The 24,806-nt window shown below is 47.4% G+C and overlaps 1 protein-coding gene across 4 annotated transcripts in view; it reads right to left on the bottom strand.

The window, feature by feature from the left end:
• The window catches only part of MINDY4 (MINDY lysine 48 deubiquitinase 4), a 107,977-nt gene that overhangs the window by 54,846 nt on the left and 28,325 nt on the right, over nucleotides 1-24,806 (bottom strand). For all 4 annotated transcript variants that reach the window (XM_027574787.2, XM_027574788.2, XM_027574789.2 and 1 more), the window contains exons 6-7: nucleotides 6,169-6,227; nucleotides 876-982 (exon numbers count right to left, since the gene is read on the bottom strand). In XM_027574787.2, the coding sequence (XP_027430588.1) occupies nucleotides 876-982; nucleotides 6,169-6,227 (166 nt within the window). The remainder of the gene's footprint in view (nucleotides 1-875; nucleotides 983-6,168; nucleotides 6,228-24,806) is intronic.

Genomic DNA, 24,806 nt, shown 5'->3' with positions numbered 1-24,806 from the left:
TTGGGACCATGTAAAAGTGTCTGACCCAACCCCCACCCCCCTGCCCCCCATGGTTTGAAAAGAAAGAAAGAAAAGGGAGGGAAAGAATGGGAAGGGCTAAAACTTCTAGAAAAGTCTTTGAGGTTTTTTTATCTGTGTGTTGAGTAAATATTTACAGATAGGAAGAAAATGGGATCAACTGTGTCCCCAGTCATTTTAGCTTTTCCTCCTGGATCCTGGCTCAAGAGCCAGTGGAAGACAGCGGGAGCAGCATTCCATCCCCCAGGAACCTCTGGCCAAGGGGAGGGGTGAGGCCATCTGGCAGCTGAGATGGTGAGGAATCCAGGGCATCCCTGCAGAGGAGGCTGACAAGGCCAGGAACCTGCTCCCTAAGTCCTACGAGCTCAAGTCCCTCCTAGGAGGCCACTGGTGTGAACCCAACGGTGCTGAGGAATTAACACCCACCTGTCCTTCCCTCACTGCAATCCAGCCTGAGCCCACCTTGGGGGACAAGCGCTAAAGAGCCGGTCTAATGAGGACGGTTCTCCCACTGCCGTCACAACTCTGGAGGTGCCCGTTGCACATGTGCGGAAGCAGCTCTGGGCCGAAAGAAGAATAAGACCCTGCAATGTCTGAATGGGAGGAGGCTGTACCCTCACCTCTTCTTGGACGGGACTAGGCCCCCCATTTTCCTGACTCTCAGTTCAGGCTCTTCTCTACCACACCTGAAAATTTCCACTTTAACCACGACTGAGACGTAAGACGGATGGGGCCAGAGGGATCGAAGTCACCTCACCCATACCAACTTAGACCAAGACAGCTTCAATTCACACTGCACCAATTCACACCAATTCAAATCGAGATGTATCAATGCACACTTTTAGGGTGACGCCTACCTTGGCCACTGAGAGGTCGACTGGCTTTGACACTATTTGCAGCTTGAGCATCGATGGACCTGGAGACAGGATGACTTCATCCTTTATCAATTCATCCTCCACATCCTCTGAAAGAATACCAGGGCACGTGAGCTCCTTATTATGACGCATGGAGAACAGAATAAGAAATCATTTGGGGCGCCTGGGTGGCTCAGTCGGTTAAGTGTCCGACTCTTGATTACGGCTCAGGTCATGATTTTCAGGTCATGGGATCAAGCCCCACATCAGGCTCCACACTCAGCAGGAGTCAGCTTGAGAGTCTCTCCCTCCCTCTCCCTCTGCCCCTCCCTCAGCTCTCTAAATAAATAAATAAATAAATAAATAAATAAATAAATAAAATCTTAAAAGAAAAAACAGAAATCCTTTAACACCAAGGACATGGATGAGTTTGAATGAAAGGAGGGCTTCCCTATCTTCCACCCACCTCTCCCCTTTGGGGCTCCCAGACCTTCACCAGAAGGAAAAAAGGCAGAGCGAGGGCCCTCACTCCTGTCACAGCCCATGCTGGTCCATGGCACAAGCATGCCGGTGGGCATAATCTGGCTACTGGTTCACTAGAAAGTTCTGCCTGTGGACATGCAGTGAAAAAGGGCCTAAGGCTGAAGCCATGGAGTCAGGCCCAGAAAAACCTCACCCAGACACCTTTCTTACAAAGGGCGGGCATGGTGCACAAACCTGTGCCCGAGGACAAACATGAAGAGGGCAGAATGAGGAAAGAAAATGCCACCATTCCTGATAAAAATAATAATAACAGATTATCATTGTCGTGGCTTTCACTTGCCAACCACTTGAGTTTAGCACCTGAGTCCCATAACAGCCCCATAAGGGCAATTATCATTGCCCCCATTTACAGATGAGAAACTGAGCTTAGAGAAGTGAAAGGACTGGCCTGACATCATGCAGACGGAAAAGCAGCAGAGACAGGATAAAACCCAGGCCGCATCCCAGTGGTTCTGCCATCCTGCCAGCCGGACCTCCCTGGACCTCCAGCCAGAAGGGACACTGAGTCACATGCCACAGACAGTCTTCCTACAGCTGGAGCAACAGAGGCCCGGAGAGGGTCCCCGCTTGGTCTCGGCAGCCCCAGCCTGTGCCTTCCCAGCCGGCTGAGCCTCCCTCCTGCCACCATACCCACAGCCGCAGCATTTACCAGAACGCTCAGAGGAAGGACCCAAGTGAAAACAATCCAAGGTAATTATGCTGGCAAAGCTGAGCGGACCAGTCTCCAGAGAGCCTGTTGAACCTGTTTTTTCCTCATTTTCCCAAGATTAAATGATTATTTAAAAAGTACGCTACACTGCATAGAAATCAACATTACCTCCCACAATTCTGTACATCTGGGACTAGAAAAACGTCACTGTCCCTGCCCACATCTTCTGGAGATGCTATCCAAAGGCCAACATCCCCAGGACACATGTCTTATAGCCTACAGTCTCCTTTTTTCCCCTGGGCGAGGACCAGGCATAGGACGAGGCCAACTCCCAGAGTCCCGGTCCACGAAAAAGGAGACCCTTCCACCTTTAGGCTAACAAAAATTAAAAGTAAGTCTTATATTGAAATGAGAATCTGAATTTAAATGAGAACTCTTCTCAGTTAGGGCCTCTGAAAAAGTCGCCCTGTGACCATGCCCTTATAAAAGTACCCTGAAATAACAACACGATCGATGTTCCCTCAGCAACGTGCATGGGTCTTAAAAAACATGGTGCTGGGCAGAGAAAGCAAGAATGCAAATGAGATATCTAAGGCAATACGATTTACAACCATGACAAATACATACACACAAAAAACACGACACATTTTGCAAGAACACACACAAGCAAACAGATAATCGACTAAGTACTCCAGAATGGTGGCTTGAGGACAGGAAGGTCCTGGGCGTGTGAGTGAGGCTGAAGGGGAATGAAGGTCAGGCAAGAGAAGGCAGGAGGAGAGAGGGAAGGAGGGGGGCGGAGAAGGAAAGGGAGGGGGAAGGAAGGTAAAGGCCGAGGGGCAGGCTTTGCAAAGATGAATGCTGAGAATGTTCCCTGGAGGAATAGAGATGTGTGATGAATTCAAACCCGGGCAGCTGAGGCCCAGAACAGATGGGAAGAGTAACCTGAGTGCCTCTACAGGCCCTGAAGGGCTCCTTGCAATGCCTCAGGCCAGACTGTTTCCTGGAGGCACAGAAGGGGCAGTTATTTAAGCCTATTTGGAGGCTTCTGTTTAGTCTGAGTTTGTCCGGGAGGGAACCAGGGCTGAAACGTGCTCTGCTCAGGGCTCCATGAAGTAAATCTGAGAATGAAAGCTGGGGGCCCAGGGGAAGCAGACCGGGTGGAGCCCCCCAAGAGGAAGAAGAGGAAGCAGCCATCCTCAGCTTCTGCCAGGAGGAAGTTGGCCCCCGTGCAGGGATTTGGTTCAGGACCACATAGCAGGCCTCAGGCCCAGATGTGGTGGGACCGCCATGCAAAGGAAAAACAAAGCACTCCAGAATGACATGTTGGCCAAGCAGACAAAACCATCTGCAAATGCCGGTGGTTTGAGGGTGCTATTTTTAAGGGCCTGGTATAAGTGTCTGGTTGAAAAGAAACAAGGGAGTTTGTTTTCTCTTACCATTTTATTTACCCTTTGGAGGAAAGCATACGGTAATATGTAATAGAGGTCCATATACGTCTTTGTCCAGGTGCCTGATCCATATTTCCCACTGACTCCAGATATCTTCCACCAGAAGTAACCCAACACCCCAGACTCAGGAATCTCAGCACAGCAGCCCCCCAGACTTCAGTTCTGATAACAGATTCCATCTCCCCAGCCCTCCTCCAGGGACCCACGCTGAGACCTCAGCCCTGTCTTCACACACCACGAGGATCCAGCCTCTAGATCATTCTGCCTCCAGGATGTCTCACACCTCGCCCCCACCCTTTCTCCCTCCACTGTTACAGGAATATGTCATTCTTTTTCTACCTGTTCATCAAGCACTTCATCGAGCATCCATGATATGCCAGGGGTTGTGTGGGACAGTGGGATAGGGGAGGTCCAGAGATGAGTAAAGCACCAGCCCTGCCTTCAAGGAGCTCACTGCCTAGAGGGAGACAGAGCCCCAAACAAATAATGTAACATGAGTACTAATACAGAGATAGCGCAAGGGTTTTAAGAGCAGAGAAGAGGCAAATAATTCTGCCTTAGAGGGTCAGAGAAGCTCTCCATTAAAGCTAACTATCGCAGCAGGGTCTTGAAATACACAGAGGATTTCGCCAGACAGAATAGGGGACCAATCACATCTTTTCTAGACTATTCCAAGAGCCCCCTCACTGGTCTTCCAACATCCAGGCCCTTACCTCTAAAATCCATCCTCCATACGTATCCAGAGGTAGCCCTAAAAACAGCACTGCACACATTACTCACCAGCACAGAATCTTCAAGTGCTCTTTACTGGCTAATGATTTACAGTCAATGATTTACAGCCAAGCTCATTGGCACAGCACTCAAGGTCATCCTGGCCCTACCACACCTTCGTTCCCAGCCTCTGCTCCCCACTGACCCCATGCCTTCCCCTATGGGCCAGTCGCCTCAAGCCAATCACTCTTTCTCACACTCTATGCCTTGCCCACGAGGCTTGCTGCACATCTCTACCTGGCAAGACTTCCTCAACCTTCAGAGCCCAGTCCAAATACCTCCTCACTGTGGAAACTTCTGGAATCCACCACAGAACTCATCTTATACGTCTCTTGAAGCAGTGATGAACTGCTAACTGTCCTCTTTATGTGTTGTATCAGAGGATACCTCTTTCCTCTGTCCCACCCAACCCAGCCCTCCAAGAAACCAAGGCCTCTTTTTATTCACCTTGATGTACTTTCAACAGCCTCATCTATGCCCTGGCAAGTAACTGCTAACGAAAGTTGGCTGAACTGAACCAAAGGAAAATGAATCAGGGTAGGGAAGAAAATGCTGTTCCTCTAATCAAATTTTACTCCTTGTCTCTGCCTCACCCCAAAACTTCTTTCCCTTTCTCTTGATGACTGGGTTCCATGATGTCCTACCTTTTATTTCCTTCCCCTTTCCTAAATCATTAGCTGAGCCACTAGCAAAGAGGGGTCTGCCTCCCTCTGGAAAACACACACTTCAAACAACTGGGTTCTGAGAGAATTGCTAAAAGCCTTCCTTCCACTAGGCTCCAATAGAGCCCTCTGGGTTCTGAAGGCCAGGAAGTGCTTCGTTTTCTGTCCAGACAGGAGTGGCTCTCACTGGAAAATCTTAAGTGCAGTGCTTTACAGAAAGGCTTCAGAGGCCAACGCGTGCTGGCTCCGACCGTCGGCGTCACCACGTGTGGGACTCTGCCCCTTCCTGCGCCGGCCAAGCGATCCCCACCGGCCACCGCGGATGATTCCAACTCCAAGGAACTGCTACCTCTGAAGTGAGCCGCGCAGAACAAACCAGCCCTGCCTCGTCATTCAGACAGAGGCTCCTGCCTTTCAACTTCATCAGCAAACCATCAGACCGCACGTCTCACACAACTAACTTCTGAAGAGTGTCTGGCTTTTCTCCTTCAGTTTAAAAGGGGTGCTTGAAAGGAGAAGAAAGGTACGTGAGTGGCCCGACAGGTAAATCACTGGCTTCCGGAAGAAGAGCAAATGTCAACGGCACTCAAGCCTCGTCCTTCACGTCTGGTCGCTGGGTCGCCATCATCCGTTCTGCTGCTGCTTTGCCAAGCCCCACAAACACAGCAGTCTTTGGGGAGGAGAGAATCACAGAAAGGGGAAACAAAGGATGGCTTCAAAACTGAAGAGCGGAGGGACATGTTCCCGATCATGATCTGGGAGAGCAGCGACAGGGATGTACACGCGTGTGAAACTGCATGGAGCCAAACACTTAAGATGTGTACACTTCACCTAACATATGCCCCAATAAGACACCGACTAAGCTTTTTAAAGGACAGTCTTCCCCAGGCAGAGCTGTCTTCTGGAGATCTGTGTATGTTCCGAATAGCCCTAAAAGAGCCCCCAAATGCAAAAGACGCTCCTCTTCACCCCCACACCCCCACACCAGTGTGGGTCCAGAAATGCCCAGACTTCTTATAAGGATTTCTCCAAGACAAAAGACAGAAGGTAGAAGAAGACAGCAACCACAAAGACAGAAGCCGGCTCTACTCACTGGGCCAGCCTCTCCTTCCTAAGGTCAGGTGGGAGGAAAGGAGCCCCCACCCACCACCCCCCAGTTGGAGCAAATGGAGCCCCCTGGACCCTGCCAGCCACAGCAAAGAGGCAGCGGGGGCACCTACCAAGCTGCAGGACACCCAGCTCACCATCAGCCTTGTTGGGCACCGGCAACTGATTTTTCCTAGAAAAAAAGAAAATGTCAATGCACCAGAGGAAAATGACACCGAAATACAAGCAGCAGAGAAGAACCGAGGGAGCACTGGGTGGGAGTTCAGGGGACCGTTCTCTCTAGCTGGGCCCTGCCGTTCGTGTATGCCCCGCACGGTCATTCTCCCTCTCTGCGCCACAGGTTCCTTCACTGGATGGGACCAAATGGCCTCCCAGGTGTCTTTCAATTCTGTGTTCTCATGGACATACACACATACACACACCAGCCAATACAGGTGGATAAACCCCATAGTTCGACACTTGCCCAGAACCAAATGCAAGCATGTCTTGCTGATGTCACCATGATACTGCTAGAAAACACGCACACACATACGCACACGCAAATCAAGTGCTTGTCATCACTGCACAGGTTTTTTTCATCACATCTCTATTTTCTTTTTTGTTTTGTTTCTTTTCTCTCCCAGCTTTCTTGTAAAGCCATCAGCAGCCATTTCTAAGAAACCTCTAAAATGCACCAAAAGCCTGTTCTGTGAGACTTATTTATAAGTTCAGGTATATACATGTGGAACTTTCTCAACACGCCCACCTGTATTTTAGCTCTCTGGATATTTTCTTTCCTCCAGCATGCATCAATCTGGACTAAAGAAAAATCTTTTTTTTTTTTTTGAAGAATGCATTAAGAATAACAATATTACCTCACTCTCTGAAAACCCATTTACTATGTTAAAAAATGACAGCCCTTTTGAATGTGGCATTGAAATATATTTTCCTCCAACATCCTTGCAGGGTAAGATATGATTGAAGTAACAATCGTAATCTTGCCATGCTACGTTCTATTGAATTGGCTTCCTCCTGAAGATGTATGAAGGGGTGTGAGTGGAAGACCACGGAGGACACACGGTACCAAATCTGTGAGCATGTACTGCTTCGGATTCCGAGTTTCTTGCTCTGGCCCGGAGCGCTGCAACACAGAGCTCCTTCCCCCACCCGCCCAGGCAGCCCTAATCCTCTCCCACCGGGTCAAGACCATGCTCCTCAATTCAAAACCACAAAATTCCTACGTCTCTACGCTACCAGGATTCGGCAAGCGTTCTCTTGGGGACTGGTAAAAACACAAGCTGGAAAGGGAATCTAAGGCCTGGAGGGGCAGTAGAAGGAGGTGAAGGGGGAGGCAGTGCAGATGCTGGGTCACGGCCACAGCAATGAGAAACTGCGCCTTCACCAGAAGTTTCTGTCCGCGTACCCCTCCCACCACCAATGACTCTGCCACTAAAGGCTGAGGACCCGAGTCCCACCTCTGTCTGTCCCTTCTGTCACTATTCCATCCGGAGACTAGGGCAAGGTGCCTCCCCCTTTCTGAAAAGTGAGGATTGAGGCACGGTGCTAAATGGCCTCTAACATCTGCCCTGAAACATCCAAGCAGGGAACAGCAGGAGCAAAGACATCTCTGCAACATCCCAAAAGAAAGAACATCTCTCTTGTACCCGTCCCTGCTCTCTGCCTCTTGCTTTCTCACCCAGATCACTGGAATAGCCTCCTCACTGTTTTCCCGACCCCCAGTGTGATGCCCCACTCTGGCCCCCCACATCTTCACAGGGGTATCAAAGGCATCTTTCTAAAAAATTAATCTGATTGTGCCACGGCCTGGCTGAAATTCTTCAAGAGCTCCCCATCATCACCACCACCACCAATAATAATATTTATAAAAATGACAATAATAACAGCAAATACTCTCTGACTCCTTTGGTTGTTCCAGGCACTGTGCTGAGTGCCTTGCAAGCAACAAAAGCCATCTGCTTCTCAGGACAGCCCTATGAAGGAGCTGTCGCGCTGAGCCTCACAGAGATCCAGTAATTCTCCCAGGACACAGCAAGTAAGTGGTGGCATAGGAATTTGAACCCAGGCAATGACCCCAAAGACAAAGGCAGCAACCACCACATATAGTGCTTCTTTGAAAACTAAAATCCAGGATGGGGCACCTGGCTGGCTTAGTCGGTGGTGCATGTGACCCTTGATCTCAGGGGTTGTGAATTTGAGTCCAATGTTGGGTGTAAAGATTACCTAAAAATAAAAAATAAATAACTAAAATCAAATCAAATCCAGGCCCATTAAGGTACCCGACAGGCTATCTCTGAGCTAGCCACCTACGACCCCAGCCCCCTCTCCCTCTGCACCCTCACACTCCACGCACATTCCCTGCATGCTGAACTTCCCAGCCTCTGCCTCTATACCTTTTCATAAGCACTTCAGTTGGGCTAGAATATCCTTTGGCAAACTCACACTCATCCTCTACAGCCCAAGTGGTATGCCACTTCCTTCTCAACTCCGAACATGCATTCATTTATTTCCTCACCCACTCATCTAGCAAACATGTGGCAGTAATCTGGCAGGCCTGTCTCCCTGCTGAAGGGAGACCCAAGCATGTAAAATAAACAAGCATAAATTGCAATTTGACATGGTACGGTAGGCTGAATAATGGCCCCCAAAGATAGCCTGTGAATGGTACCTTATATGGCAGAAAGGACTCTGTAGATGGGACTAAGTTAAGGATCTTAGGATGAAAGAGGGTACCCTGGATTACACAAGTGGGAACAATGTAATTACAAGTGTCCTTGTAAGAGGGAAGCACAGGGAGATTTGACAGGGAAGAGGAGAGGGGGGTGATGCCACGAGCAGAGATTAGAGGGATGCACTCTGAATATGGACGAGGGCCACAAGTCAACGATGGGGGTGGCCATGAGAAGCTCCAAAACATCAAAGAAACAGATTCCCCCTGGTGCCTCCAGAAAGAACGAGCCCTGCCAACACCTTGACTTTAGCCCAGTGGAACTGACTTCAGACCCTGATCCTCCAGAACAGTAAGATAATATACTCACATTGTTTTGAGCCACTGAGTCTGTGGGAATTCGTGACCGCTGCCATGGGGTACTAATATACACGGTGAGAGAAATCACAAGGAGGGACGAAGGACCATGGGATTCTCTTGGTCACCTCTGTACCCCATGCGCCCAGCACCCGGCCAGTGCTCCATAAATAGATGCTGAGTACCACAGTGACCCTCACAGAAGCAAGGTGACTCACACAAGGTCCCACAACTTAGAAGCCAGAACTTAAACCCAAGCCCCTGGCTCCAATTGCTCTATTTCGTTCCTTCTTCTATGTTATGCTTCCTTCCCCTGCCCAGAGCCTCCATGGCTTCCTGTAGACCACAGCACAAAATCCAAACCTCCCAAGCAGCCCCCTTGGCTCCTGAGGGCAAAGCCTTGGGGCACGTGGGTGGCCAAGAGCCACGGCCAGAGGGTGGAGATGATGTTCCCGCTGCAAAGGGTACAGCTGGGCCTCTCCCTGGTCATGGGACTTCCACCCAGAGCGCCATCCATCAGCTGCAGAAGCCCAGCTCAGATGCTTTGTGCCTGTTTCCCATAGATCTCATCACCAGAGGAGACTTCAATTATGCTCACACTTAGGGAATGTGCTTATTGTTCCTTTCATGTGTCCCTTTGTGGCATTAGCATTACAAGGTTTAAAAGGTCAGTTTAAAAGCATGTTCTTGCCTTTGATTGAAAACTATTATGGAAAACAATGACAACAAGATAAATTAAGGATTCAAAATACTTTTGATGGTGCAGATAACCCAGAGACATGTGTCATAGTGTGCATCCAGTAAATCCATGGGAGCCAGGCTGTAGACACCCAGCTTGTCTGCCGTGTCTGAGTTCACCACTTCCCACTCAAAGTCCCTTCCTTCTGTGGCCCCAAGGGAGAAGCCAGGGCCAGGGCACTGCGGGTATCTAGGGCTCCATGGGGCCAGGACTCAATCGCGGATAACTGAATCTTGGTGAGGTGGGAAGAGCTACTCAGAGACCTGACTTCTTGTCCCTCTTCCCCCAACCCTCCCCCTTGGGCAAGTGCCCTTGGGCAAGTCATTACCCCTCTGTAGGCATCAGGTGCCTCATCTGTACCTCGGGGGAAGCCTGGGCATGCTCATCACTGTGGGACACTACAGGTGCAGGGGCTCTGAGAGGCCTGGAGTGCCTGGGCCACACTAGTTTTGAAGATGCTCTCCTGCTTATGCAGCCCCACACTCCGAATATTTCACTAGCTCTTAACATGAAAAGATAAGGTGGTGCTCCTTCCTCAATGTTTGACACTGGATACTTGGCTAAATTAGTTACGGAGTATAAAAGAAAGGTGTCCCACGGGAATAAAGATATTGACTACTTACTATATATTCTATTTGATGGCAACTCAGAACCCAGTGTGAATGGAGTCCAAACTGACACCACTAATGTGGCACAAGAATCCAGACTATAACACAAAATTTTCCCAAGACAGGGATAGCCCAGCACACCTAACTAAAGCAATGTAAAATTATCTGGAAGGGCACTTCTACAAAGCAGGTCACACAAGATTCCCAGAAGAGAGAGAATTTTTTTAAGTGCCACTGAAAATATGCTCAAAAGAAATAACTAGTAAATATATGAGAAAATCATACACCATAAGAGAAAGCCAGGTGACACAGCAAAAAGGACTCCCAAGAACTTGAGATAATAGAACAACAATCTAAAAGAGGCTGTAATTAGAGTAAGGAAACTTCTTTAACAGGAATGGAAATCATTAGAAAAGAAACAGATACTATAAAAAAAAGAATGGGCAGTTTTGAAAAGTACATACAGTCACAGAAATAAAAAAGAAAATTTATGGACATAGAAGGATGGTGATTCTAACATATGAAATACATGTTAAACCCCATGAGCCTGCTGCTGGGCGGGGGTGGACAGGGACGGGTCATGGAAAGCTTTTCTCTGTAGAACACCATCAACTCATAAATGTAAAGGAACGAGAAAATGATAAAAATTAGACAATCACCATTTTATAAACTCCTAATACGGGAAAAGATTATCAATGGATGCTAAAACCGTGGCTGAAACGTTCTTGCGGAACAGGATATTCATCTAGTCTGAAAGTTACCGATACCTCATTAATGGCAAAAGGGAAAGTTCCCTTTACAATGATGGAGAGAGGGTCCCTGGGTGGCTCAGTCGGTTAAGTGTCTGCCTTCGGCTGAGGTCATGATCCCAGGGTCCTGGGATGGAGCCCTACATCAGGGTCCCTGCTCGGCAGAGAGTCTGCTTCTCCCTCTACCCCTCACCACCTGCTTGTGCTCTCTCTCTCATGCTCTCTCTCTCTCACAGTCTCTCAAATAAATAAGTAAATAAATATTTTTTAAAAATATAATGATGGAGAGACTGGCAGAAACCACCTTAATGGAGTGATCCAACTTAGCATCAGCAGAAATCACACAAACTGATAATCTGTCCTCCTGACGTGATGTAATGGGAAATATGCAACATCACATATGTACTACCCTTGCCCTAAACATGTTTAACATAAACCTAACAGTGAAACAGACATATCTAGAATGTAGTCATTCTATAAGACAACAAGACTACACTCATGAAAAACTAAAAATGGACGGAAATTGTTTGAGATTAGAAGAGACTAGAGAGACACGGCAATGAAATGCGGGTAGATCCTTGAATGGATCCTGGATTAAAAAAACTAATGCCTGGGGGTGCCTGGATGGCTCAGTCGGTTAAGCATCTTACTCTTGATTTTGGCTCAGGTCATGATCTGAGGGTGGTGAGATTGAGCCCCGCATGGGGCTCAGCACTGAGTGTGGAGTCTGCTTAAGATTCTCTCTCTCTCTCTCTCCCCCCCTGCCTCTCCCTCCCCCACTTGCTCTGTCTTTTAAAAAAAAAAGAGAAGAAAAGAAAAAAGAAAACACTAAAGCCTAAAGGAACATTTTGGAGCCATGCGGGGGAATTTGATTTTGGGCCTTATGTTAGCTGATGTTATGGAAACTTCTTGGGTGTGTTAATGGTACCATGGTTAGGCAGGAGAATGTTCTTGTCCTTATGAGATGCAAGCTGAGATATTTAGGGGTGACATGCCATGGTATCTGAATTTTACTTTCAAGGGAATCATCAAAAATGTGTGAGTCACAGGGGCGCCTGGGTGGCTCAATCGGTTAAGCGTCTGCCTTCGGCTCAGGTCATGATCCCAGGGTCCTGGGATCGAGTCCCGCATCGGGCTCCCTGCTCCATGGGGTGTCTGCTTCTTGCTCTCCCTCCGCCGCTCCCCCTGCTCACTCTCTCTGTCTCTCTAATAAATAAATAAAATCTTTAAAAAACATGTGTGTATTACAAATACATATACTGTACACGGGGAGGGGAGAAGTATGACAAAAAAACCAAGTATGACAAAGTCCTGGGATTGCTGAGTGTAGGAGAAGACGGCATGGGTGTTCATTTTTCTATTCTTCCAACTTTTCTATAGGTTAGATCTTCTTTAACATTGGGGAGAAACTTGGGATAAGCTTCAACAGGAGATGGGATACAATGAAGAGATAATAAATTACTAGGAGTTATCAGATGACATGATCTGAATGCAACTCAACCCCAAGAGAGAAAACATGTGAAAGAGCAAAGAAGAGATGTGGAGGGGGGAAAACTTTAATTCCAATGCCCATCTAAAAGGAGTTCCAGAAGGAAAAATAAAGACGGTGTGAGAAAGGAGATTATGGAAAGGATAATGGCTAAAAACTCAGCAGACATGAATCCTCACAGAAATCTAAGAAGCCTCAAATGGCACATGTGGAAATCAATGCACACCTAGATATGTCATCTCGAAACAACATATTAATGACAATGAGAAAAATCTTAGCAGAAAGGCAGATTAGCTATAAAAAAAATTACTTTAACAAAAGACATCTTTAATATTCAAAATATTAAAGGTAAGGTCAAAATGAAGGCATTTTCAGACAAAGAATGAAAAAGTTTACCATCACAGACCTTCACCGAAGAAACCACTCATGGACTTACTTTAGCAAGAAGGAAAGCGAACCCGGGAGAAAAGAGCAAGACCAAGGCAATGACGAGAAAAGACATCTTTAAACATGTAGATAAACCTAAATGAGAGCTGATGATAGAAAAAAATAACAACAATAGCAACTAATTAGGGGGTAGTTAAAAACACAGGGATAATACTAGATGATGATTATACACAGGAAATGTGGGAACAGGAAACGAGCAGCTGAAGCTTTCTAAAATCCTTGTATTTTTTGAGGGAGTAGAGAGACTGATTAAACTGAAACTTTAAGTCAATTATGATAAAAAAAATTTTAAGAGTAACTGCTAAAATAGTAAAAGCATAATCTATAATGTCCAAGGAGAAAAAATAAACACCACTTGATTCACAAGAAAGTGCCACTGTGGAAAACAGTTGGGCAGTTCCTCAAAAAAGTAGAATATAGAATCACCATATGATCCTGCAATTCCACTCCTGGGTATATACCCCAAAGAAGTGAACCCTGGGACACGTGTTCATAGCAGCACTATTCTCTATAGACGGAAGGTGAAAACAACTCGTGTCCACCAACAAATGAGTGGATAAACAAAATGCAGTATATTCATGCAATGGACTATTATTCCACCATAAAAAGGAATGAAGAACTGACATGTGCTACGACATGATGAACCACAAAAACATGATGCTGAGTGAAAGAAGCCAGAGACAAAGGATCACGTATGGTATGATTCCATTTATGTGAAACACTGTTGACTGGGGGTTGCTGGGGGTGAGGGGAGGTGAGGAATGGGGAGGAAACTGCTTGGTAGGAAGAGATTTTACTCTGAAGAGAAGGAAATACTTTCGAAGTAGACAGTGACGGTTATACAACACTGTGAATGTGCTAAAAGCCACTGAATCACTCACTTGAAAATGGCTAATTTAAAAAAAGAAGAAGAAGAAAGGAAAAGAAGAGGAAAAAGGAAATGAAAAAGCGTATGGCAAAATGAAAGTACAGAATCCAGATGAATTCAAGTGTATCGGTAATTGTATTAAAAGCAAACAAACTCAGCTTGCCAGTTAAAAGACGGAGACACACAGATTGATTCTTTTTTTTTTAATTCGCAATATGATGTTTCACAAGGTACATGACACAAAAGGTGAACCATGCCACATGGAAGAAAAGAGATCACTTGTGGACCAACCATTTAAAAGCCAATGTAGTTAATACTGTATCATCAGATTCAAAATAGACTTTGGAATAAAAAGCATTATCAGTGATAAACCTACTTGTTACAGAATAACAAAAGGAATGACGCAACAGGAGAATTTGGCCATGTTGAACCTCTATAAAATGGGGTTCATAACAGTCCCACCTCAAAAGGCTGTGGTGAGCATTACACAGGTCAGTCCAGCAAGGGCTGAGAATAGCATCCGACACGGAATCGCTCCACGTTCGCTGATGTGAGGATGATGGTGCTTATGGGACTAGTAGCACCTTGATTCCAAACAGCTAAACTTATCAATACAAGTGCAAAAATATGAACTAAAATAACAAACAACTGCATCGGCCATGAGTTTGAGGACAATCTTGGCCGAGTAGGGATGCAAGAATATTTTAACGTTAGACAATCTAACAATGGAATTCACACCAACAGAGGGGACAAATGGAAAATAATCTCAATAGATGCAGCAAAAACATTTGATAAAAAATACTCATATGCATTTTAAAAATAAAAACTGTAGCAAGCTTAAGGGACAAGAAGGGTTTTGCTTTACTTGATATATACATATTTCAGCCTGACAGAACATGCCAGCACCGAAGCAAGCGTCCGTGCTGGAGGCAGCAGCCGTCCAGGCTACTGTCCTATCCCACAAGACTGTGGAGGAGGCTGTCCCATCGCATCCTGGAAACACACCAGAGGCGGTGCTGCAAGACAAGTGAAACTGACGAGCCGGGGCCAGGTTTCCCGGTGTAGGACGGCACCCTTGCTACTACCCGGCCTCTAACAGAACCTCCTTTTGGAATGAACAACAGGGCTGGATGGTAACGAAGCAGAGAGTTGCTCCATTGTCAGGAGACACACAGGAATTGCACAGACAAGCCACAGGACTAGCTTGCGCCGGAGAAGACTGGCATCGCTTCGAGCTGTAATTGCCCTGAGTCTCAGCTTCTCTTTGGCCAGAATCGTCTTTGGGGGGCTACAGGGACCAGAACCAGGGAGTGATTCCGGGCTTCAGCTCCTGGGACCCAGCCCTTCCCCACCTGCAGGCCCTTCTTGGACATGTGGGGGTGGGGAGTGGGCAGCAAGTCCTTAGGGGGCGCCCTCAGAGGAGCAGCTGTGTCACACTCTTTTCCTCACAGTGACAGCCCATAGCCCTGTGCTTAAAGGCTCTCCTTAAGGACTGAACTTACTGAACTTAGGGAGCAAGGAGTAAGCCTTAATGAGGCAGATCCCTGAGGGCAAGCTGATTTAAAAAGAATTCTTCTAAAAGGGCGCCTGGGTGGCTCAGTTGGTTAAGCAACTGCCTTCGGCTCAGGTCATGATCCCAGGGTCCTGGGATTGAGCCCCGCATCGGCTCCCTGCTTGGAGGGGAGCCTGCTTCCCCCTTTCCCACTCCCCCTGCTTGGTTCCCTCTCTCGCTGTCTCTCTGTCAAATAAATAAATAAAATCTTAAAAAAAAAGAATTCTTCTAAAAAGTTGAAATTCTCCACAGAAGAAAAGATTCTTTTCACTTTCCTGCTGTTTCTCTTCAACTTCCCACAGGGGCTCAGCAAGCTCCCCCAGATAAAGGGACAGAATCAGAATTGTGGCGACTTTGGCTGTGAAGAAGCTTGGGAGTCACCTGGTGTAACCCTGGTTTGACAGATGAGGAGACTGAGCTCTGGGGAGAGGAAGGGAGCTCCTTGTGTCCCAGATGCTCAGCCCTGTGGGATCCATGCCCCAACCTTGGGAAGCACTCTATCTCCTTGGCCAGCCCACTCGACAGGCATTTTTTAAATGAAGCCCGAAAGAACAGGAGGCCTTGTTAAAGGTCGGGGCTATTGGGAAGTCACCGGGGGCACTATCCCAATGTTTAACTGATCTCAGTTTCATACCCGGCCCCTGCCAGCGCTTGAACTGCTGACCTTCAACGTATAATAGCAATCTTTTTTTTTTTTTTTCCTCTCTCTTCTTTTTTCTTAAGGATGTGGAAAACTTGACTAGAATTGCCTGGTCTGACATTTCCTGTGAGAAAGCATTCTGCTTGGAATACTGTGAAAGCAATCTGCCTTAACAATTCAATCCAAATAAATTATCTTCCTGAAACTAGTGAAAACACTTAATTGGGAATTGGGCTGCATACCCAAGTCTCTCTCATCCGGGTCCATGATGACGAAGGTTGGACAAAGATAGGGATCGCCCGGTGAGGACAGATTTGGGGGAAGGGAGGGGGCACTGATGGCCCTGCATCCTCCTGGAAAAGCCATCGGCTCAGCCCTTCTAGCTGGAGAGAACACACGTACTCTGGCCTCCCGGACCATTGTTCTTTGGGGATGATGATTTCTCAGCTTAACTATCTTTCCGTATGCGCCCTTCCCCACAGGCTTTGGCACGCACCCTTGATGAGAAGTGTGCAGAGCCAGAGCAAGATCTGAAACCAAGTCCAGCATTTCTCTTTCCTTGAGTCAGGCCGGATTCTGGCACATTCCAGGAACAGAGAAGAAATGTACCCAGTTACCAAGACATCAGACTGGGAGGGTTCCCTCAAGGGCACACAATTCACAAAACAAAACTGTACTAGATGTGACCTTCCCTCGCATTATTCTCCCCTTCTCTCAATTGGCACAAGGTCTTAGCATACAACTGGTATTTAATGCATGCCCCGTCTGAAAGCTGAGAAGTTCGCAGAGTTCACCTAGCTATGGCTCGTCCATCTGGAAGTGCTAGAAAGGCCCATCCAGACCATCCAGTCGAATCCCGCAGCCCTCTCAGGGGGTAGGGGTGGGGTGGGTGTGGAGCTTTTGCCAAGGCCCCCTGGGTAATGGGCAAAACCAGAAATAGAATGTTAGGCTCCAGACTCTTCATCTCAGTTCATTTTCATCTACTGGATGTTGGAAGCATGGATTGCACTTCCTTACGACCCAAAAGCATTAGGGCAGGTTGGCTGTTCTTCCGTTCAAGCCGCTAACGGGGCCTTGCGGCTCTCCCAATTCTTACTGCCCTGCCCTTTTCACAGGCTACACTCTCCTGGGTGTGGCGGAGCTCAGCTCCCTGGGGAGACTGGTGCGGGGAGGCAGATGTTGCTCAACAGCAATGAAAAGGTATGTGGAGCTGATGTTTCTCCAGGGAAAGAAAAACATCCTCTTGAAGGAAAGTGGTGTCTATGGAGTGGTTCTCTGGAGCATGGCCAAATCCACTGAACCATTCATTCACCTGAGCCATGCAGTTCACCAGACAGAATGTTGCTAGCCCATGATCTCCCTTGGTCTTGCCTCCTTCCCTCTGCCCACCAGCATGTGGCTGCACAGCTCAGCCACACCCAACCACCGTGAGACGCTGGATGAGCCCAATGTCTAGGGCCAGAGCTAGAGACGTGATGTGGTGCCTGGCCCATGCCACGGGGGCCCCCTGGTTTCAGCCCACCAGCAAGTGGGATCACAAGCCTGCCTCTCATTAGGGCTCCTGGCATCAGAGTGAGGACCCAACGGCATGGCTCTACCGGAGACAAAGATTAGCCCTGGCCCTGCCCTCCCCAAGGCTGGTACGAGAGCCCAGGATGGAAAGGATTGCCTCGACAACCTTGGCCCTGTGCCAGGGAGTCTAAAGTCACACTTGGAGTTATAAAAGGAAGGTTCTGACGTGCTGCCTGAAAGACATTACATAAGAGTTGCCAGCAGTTTCCACAGTGGATTGGGAAGCTGTGTGGAGATGTTTACTTAGCTGCTACTAAGGGAAGCTGTTTGGGGCACTGTCCCTGCCCTGTTACTATCCTATTAAAAACCCACACATCCAGGGAAGGAGCTGTCCTAACGAGAGAGGTCACCTTTCTTGGAGTCCCATTAAGCAGTGAAATCCACTTGGGTTCTGTTTGGTTACATATGCCAAAGAGTGGCTTACGACAACTTCTGGGATGAAATATCTCCATTTTGCACACACAACACTCTCCCCTGCACAAGCAGTAATAAAAGAGCCATGAGCCATCAGGCTAAAACAACACTGTCTGGGTGCTTTAACTCCTTATCAATCTTAAAATAGAGAAAATTTGGATTCATTTACTTTTAGAAAAGGTGAGGAGGTTTACACATCAGTAATACTTCTTTTTGAAGTTCATGTCTCGCCCCCAAGTGGTTCTGGGTGGATATTTACCTTCCCTGGTGAATATCCATTTTCTTTCCTGTGACATTCTAAGGGTTCTAAATGTTTTCTAGTCTTGTCCTTACAATAATAATTATTTACCTGGGTGTCTATATCTACTTCACCAAGCACTTGCAAACCATCGTTTTCAACTTAATTCTCACTAAAAGCCTATGTGGAAAGCAGCATTTTCACAAACGAGGACAGTAAGGCTCAGAAACTTGGAAATGGTCCAACACAAACCAGTCCACGACACACAGGCCCATGATGAAGTGAGGAAAATACGCAGCAATACAGCGCATCTTTCACATGGACTGATGTGTTCATTTTAAATACTGGAATTTTATTTCAAGATTATATCTATATTTAAATTTTATGAAATTGGTTTTAATGATCTTACTTAGCCAGAAAATCAATAGCAGCAACAAGTTGAACAGCATCTGATTCAAGGTGAAGTTAACAGGGCTCAAGCTTCAGGGACCCTCACTTGGACAGGCCCCTTCCAAGAAGCCCAAGTGATGTGTTGGCATGGTCTTCTATTTTTATAAAATTTGCAAGAATGGGACACTTTTATATTCTTTTTCTTAAAGAGGCCACTAAAACTGTGTATGTTTCAGGCCCTCCACCTCTGGAGCTGAACCAAGTTGGTTCCCCTGGGGTTTTTTTTGTTTTTGCGTTTGTTTATATTCTGCTGACCTATGAACTCCCGGTAACCCACTGTGCCAGATGCCTGACACGAAGTCTCCTTCGACCCAGAGACCCTGTCATTGTCTTGCCCTAGTTCATATAGGGAAAGGCCCGGCCAAGACTGGAACATCTCTTTCTTCCACCCCACATCGCCCCATTATAAGAAAGGAATCTTCAGGAAATTTTGACCTACTCCAAAAGCACAGAGGACAGGCTGTTGTCTGGAAATTTCTTAGAAAAAAGAGAAAGAAACCTGTTGCTTTAAAACCAAGTTAGCGTTGCTAACTTTGAGCATTACACCACTCATACACATAAAACCAGAGAGCCGCGGAATTTCCATGGGGGGGCCAGCCCCAACTCAGGACAAGCACACCCTGAGCTAAAATTAGATGTGTCCCCGAGCCAGTTAGGCAGCCTCCCTGGTGCCTCTTCTGGCAGCCGTTTTCACTTGAAATGGGGTGTGAGGGTCCCTGGGTCCCGACCAGTGTGGGTCCCCTCCCTCCCTACCCCCTGGAGTTACCCCTTTGCCTCTAATAAGAGTTCCCAGCTATTCCACACAGGTGGCCCCTGGGCAGGGAGCCCAGCAGGAGGGGGTATTCAGTGGGGAGCTAGGATGCTGCTCAAAGGTAGGGAATCCACGCAGGAACTTTCTGTGAGCCCTAAAGCATAGGAGCACAGGGTCCATCTCACACGGAAGTCAGGAAATAGGGACTTGGAATTTTAGCAGAGGGCAAGCATTCCTTCCCAGTTCCTCAAGAGGTAACGAACTAATGTGAGTTTGTAAGCACACTCTCTTTTCTACTTAACAGAGAAACTTCTGCAGAAGGGGAATGAAGCCCTTTGGCAAGGCTCTGGCTTCCCTGGTTTCTAAGGATCTGAATCCAAATGACACAAGAATGAGACCTAAAGCACACGCCCTCTGAAACCCCCTAGAGCACTCGCTGCTCCAGGCTGCACCCCTCTGCCACCGTTACCTGTCCCCAGGGGGGTGGGCGTGCGGGGGCCTACAGACAGCAGCCCCTTCTGGATTGTGTGGGCAAGAAATGGCCCCAGCAACACAGCCAACAGGAAGAGCTTTGACCAAAGGTATCTGGAGCTTTTTCCAGAACAAATATAAAAACCATGTGAAGCGGCTGGACCCACGTCAGGCAGTCTCCTGTTGGAAATGTCATGTTGAGCCTCACGATGTGGCTGTAATCAAAGGATTGGAAGTTTCGAGAAAACATCCAGAGGGTCGGCAGAGGGAAGATGCAGCCAGCTTGTACTGCCAGGCTGTGGGTGTACAGATTCCAGTCCTAGTAGCATGGGAAGGGAAGGAGGGATGTGGGGAGACAGGGTAGGAATCACCACCAGGACGACACCAGAAGAGTCTGCTTTCTGTGCATCTGGACCGTATGCATGAACTATTGTTTCTATAATAGCCACTAAATGGTTTCTTGGAGGTCAAAGGGCTTGAGGATGCCCACAGATAATAGGGAAGGGGCCGCCGCACCTCTCACCAGGCACGTTGGGGTGTTCCCTAGCTGCTTCTTGGGCTAGCCTTGTGTTTTATATCATCACCTCGCCCAGATTCCAACCCTTAGGGACACACTACGACCTTGTTACACTACTTTAGGATCTTTACTGAGAGACGAAAGATAGATTCTATTGACTACTCATTTTTCCTATTTTTCCTATGTGTGTTTCCCATTTTTATTTTGAAAAATATTAAACCTACAGGAAAACTGCAAGAATAATACAATGAACATCCGTATACCATTCACTTGCAGAGACAAATGAACATTTACCATATTTGCTTTTCCCCTCTCCCTCTGTCTCTCCCTCTCCCCCTTTCCATTCCTCCTCCCTCCAAACACATGCATACACACAGAAACACACACACTTTCTTTTTTTCTGCTGAACCATCTGAAAGTGAGTTGAAAATATTATAACGTCATCCCTAAAGAGTCCAAGCCTGTATCTCCTAAGAACAAGGATAGTCTCCTACAAAACCCGTTGTGGGTTTTATTTGCATGAGAACACTTTTTAAAACAAGGATTCTTGTTTAGGCTCTCCCACATCCCGGCATCTAGTAAGTGTACCTTTTGGAGTTATTTTCTTTTAAAAGATGGATAAATCCGTTGTAATGTCTTTATTAAATAGGTCAGCAGGCCAGCTCTGCCTTTGGTTTTTATCTAAAACGGATACTTTCAACTTCTTTTTTCTTCTTTTAAAATATTCCCAGGAGCGTACCGGGTTTTAAAGGATCCCCGACCATCCACATCTAGGCTAGAAAGGGAGCTGAGATTTGTCAGGACTCTGGGAGGGGGTCGGGGGTGTGGGGGAGACTCTGGGTTGTAGACCCAGATGGATTTCCTTGACTTCTGCAGGCATTGGTTCCTAGACACTTGTCAAAATGCCCTTATAAGTTCATCTGCCTTCTATAGAGTAGCTTCTGGACTGTGAATGCTCAGTATGCCATTGCTCCATGAGGAGATGAACATGAAATTATGAAGGTGATTGTAAGCCCTGAAAAAGAGCCTCCAGTCTCAGAGGATGGCAGGGAACTTGGTCATGGTTTCCATTCAGAGACTTTTCTGGTGGGTTGGGTTTTTTTTGTTTTTTTCTTTCTCATTCAAAGGAAATTTTACCTGAAGGCAGAAAAGCTGAACAAAGTGACACTGCGACCAAACGAAGCACCACTACCAGGGACGGAACGCCGTCCTCCTTTCATGGACTTCCCATTTCTCTTCATTATTTTCACAGAACCGAAGGAAGCCCTGGGGCCCCGTGTGGAAGCCTTGACATGGAGGACCCCAGCCATAGGGGCCCAGCCAAGGGCCGCTTACCATGTCCCCCACTGTCCACACCTGGCCTAGGGAGAACTTCTAGAAAAGAGAAAAGCAGGGACGCACATCTGTTTCAACCTCCAGAGCTTTCAAATGTTGGCCCAGCCTCACCTTGGCCTTCAGTGCAAAGGGGAAGAAATGCCTAATGGAAGGCAAATTTAATCCACAAATACTCCCAGAAGACCTACTAGGTGTCTGGCCCCCATGAGAGAGACCTGTCCTGAGACACAGGAACCAGGCCATGCTCTTGTCTTCACCGCCTTTGGCCACGGCCCATACAATAGAGCTAAACATTTCTCTCTGACCACCATAACCTCCCATAATCTGGCTCTAAGCTTACTTCTCATCCCTTTGTTACAAAATTTCCATTTATTCAGGAATACATCCATCCACTTAAGAAACAGGGTGTTTTGGATAACCAAATAGTAGGAAAGAAAGCTAGCATTCGTTAACTACTGTGGGCCAAATATTTTATATACATTATTTCTTTTGTTCTTCGTAACAATCCCATAAAGGCAGGTATATCATCCCATTTTTTAGATGAAGAAACTAAGCCACAAAGAGATGAACAAAAACACTGTGCCCAAGGTCACCCTGTTAGTGAGTGGCAAATCTGTCCAATTCTAAACCTCAGGTTCTTTCAAGCTCACCACGCTGAGAGCTGTTAAATCTGTTAAAGATGGGGAGCCATATTTCGAAGTCTCAGAATTCAATAAAATGCCATGTTTTCCAAACAGCAGTCCTCAATAACTTAACAAAGCTGTGCTTAATTGGAATAAACTTCAAATAACTCAAAAACTCTGCTGAGCAGAATTGGCTCTTTCACCGGGGATTTAAAAGCTACTTTGAGAACTTGTAATGCCCCAGGGCCCATCATCACGATATCAATTACCATTACGGAGTAGGGCAGAAAATGAATCTTGATACTGTCTGTGCAGCCCTTCCCAGACCCCACCCAAGGACACACTTCCTGCCTCTCAGAGTCTCTGTGAATGGCCAGTTTCTCTTCTGCTGCTGGCGCCCAGCCCTGGGCTTACAAACATGCTCACATCTCTCCCATACTGGAAAAAGGACCCTGTTCCCTAACCTTCCCCCTTCTTGAGCTGCCATTCTGCCCCTTCACCTCTACACTTTTAAAAAGCTCCATATTCTCTGTATCTGACCTCACCCACACTATTCCTCATGCTGGTGCAGTTGACCGTCTGCCCCCAGCATCCTACTGAAAGAGCTCTCTCCAAAGCTACTTCCATCACCCAACCCGGTGACCTGCCCAACCTCCCTGAAGGGCCCAAAGCTGTCAAGTTCCTGACCCTCTCTTCTCTCACCTCCCCGGTTCTCCTCCTGCTCTGACCATTGCTTTTCCTTATCACACCAAACACATGGCTCTCCCCTGCAGGATTTGGACCCAGGTGCCTTTATCATGCACCCTTGGTAGTGTCCACCCCTCCAAGGATGTCAGCTTTTGGTCCCAAGCCAGCCCTTCCCAGATACTTCTCATCCAACATTTCCCAGGATCTGCATTTCTGTCCCACACCTGACTGTGGAAACAAAAGGTCAGCTGGACATGCCCAGGATCCAACCCCTCATCACCTCATGACCCAGCTAGTACCTCCCCTTTGGGTCCCCATCTCTGCTCCCTGCACGCCCAGCCTCCCGGCCCACCTCGTCCCACAGCTAAGTCCTATGGGTTCTCTTCCCAGGTGCCCTGCCCCTCACCCCACTGCCACAGTCAGCTCAGAGCCCACACCGCCTTCTAGGTCTGGCTCCTGCAACCAGTCGTCCTGCTCAGCCTATAGCGCCCCAGGACTAATCTTCCTGAAGCATGGCTCTAACTGATTTTTTTAAAAAAAACAACACCCACATAACTGAAAACTTGGAAGACTTTTCTATCCCTCTATTGCTCTATGAGCCAGCTCTCAAGGCACAGTCTGGTCCTCCAGTCTCCTCTCCCCCTGGTCCTCGCACATGCCCTCGGTTCCAGCTACACCAACGCACCCAACTCTTTGCCTTTGTTCCCACTGTCCCCCAGCTTGAGATGGGTCTGCTCCTTGAACTGTTAGACCAACTCTCTAAGGTCTCACCAATGTCAGCATCCCAACACCCCTTCCTCCCAAGACAGGGGCCTAAGGATAGTGGTTAAGACTGAGGCTCCTAGAACCAGACTTGTCTGCATGAACTCAGACTGGTCAGTCACTCTGTGCCTCAGTTTCCCCACCTATAAAATGAAGCCAATAACTCTCCCAGTGTGGCTGTCAGGATTAAATAAGGTAACACATCTAAGGCTCTTGCCACAGGACTTGTCAAATGTGAGTACTCAATAAACATCAAGGACTTCATTATCCCTGAAACAATCCAGACCCTAGCTCCATGGCTCTCTGCCCTTGTCCCCTTGTCACTTGCCTTTTTTTTAATCCTGTAGGACAGTCATTTGCATGGATGTCTCAGCCTCTGTGGGTCAGGAACCTATCTATCACCTCTCTCTCCCACACTATTCGAACAAGCAAGGCACACTTCATAAATGTTTTGTTGAACTGAATTAAATTAAATAACACGCATTTAGATTGAGATCAAAAACTGTTTACTCTATTAGGAAAAGGCTCCACTTCTGAGGGGCCCATGGTTACAAAAGTGGCCTCAACAGGAAATGGAAGGAATCCTATGGCTTTAGTAACTTCTTGTGGAATGAGCAGAGAAAACAAAGTAGAATTTTCTGGAATGAGGCACACACATGGAATCCAGCTATACAGGAAACTGCCCTGGCAGGTCATCTTTGTGATTTGAAGAACTCTGACCAAAATGCCCCTGACAGAACTCAGGATCAAAGACCATCTTTCTACGATAGAGGCACCAGCCTGAGTGAGTCACAGCAGTGTTCCAGCCCACGGCCAC

The sequence above is a fragment of the Zalophus californianus genome, chromosome 12 (assembly GCF_009762305.2).
Source record: "Zalophus californianus isolate mZalCal1 chromosome 12, mZalCal1.pri.v2, whole genome shotgun sequence".
Lineage (NCBI taxonomy): Eukaryota > Metazoa > Chordata > Mammalia > Carnivora > Otariidae > Zalophus > Zalophus californianus.
This window is presented reverse-complemented; position numbering and strand designations above follow the sequence as displayed.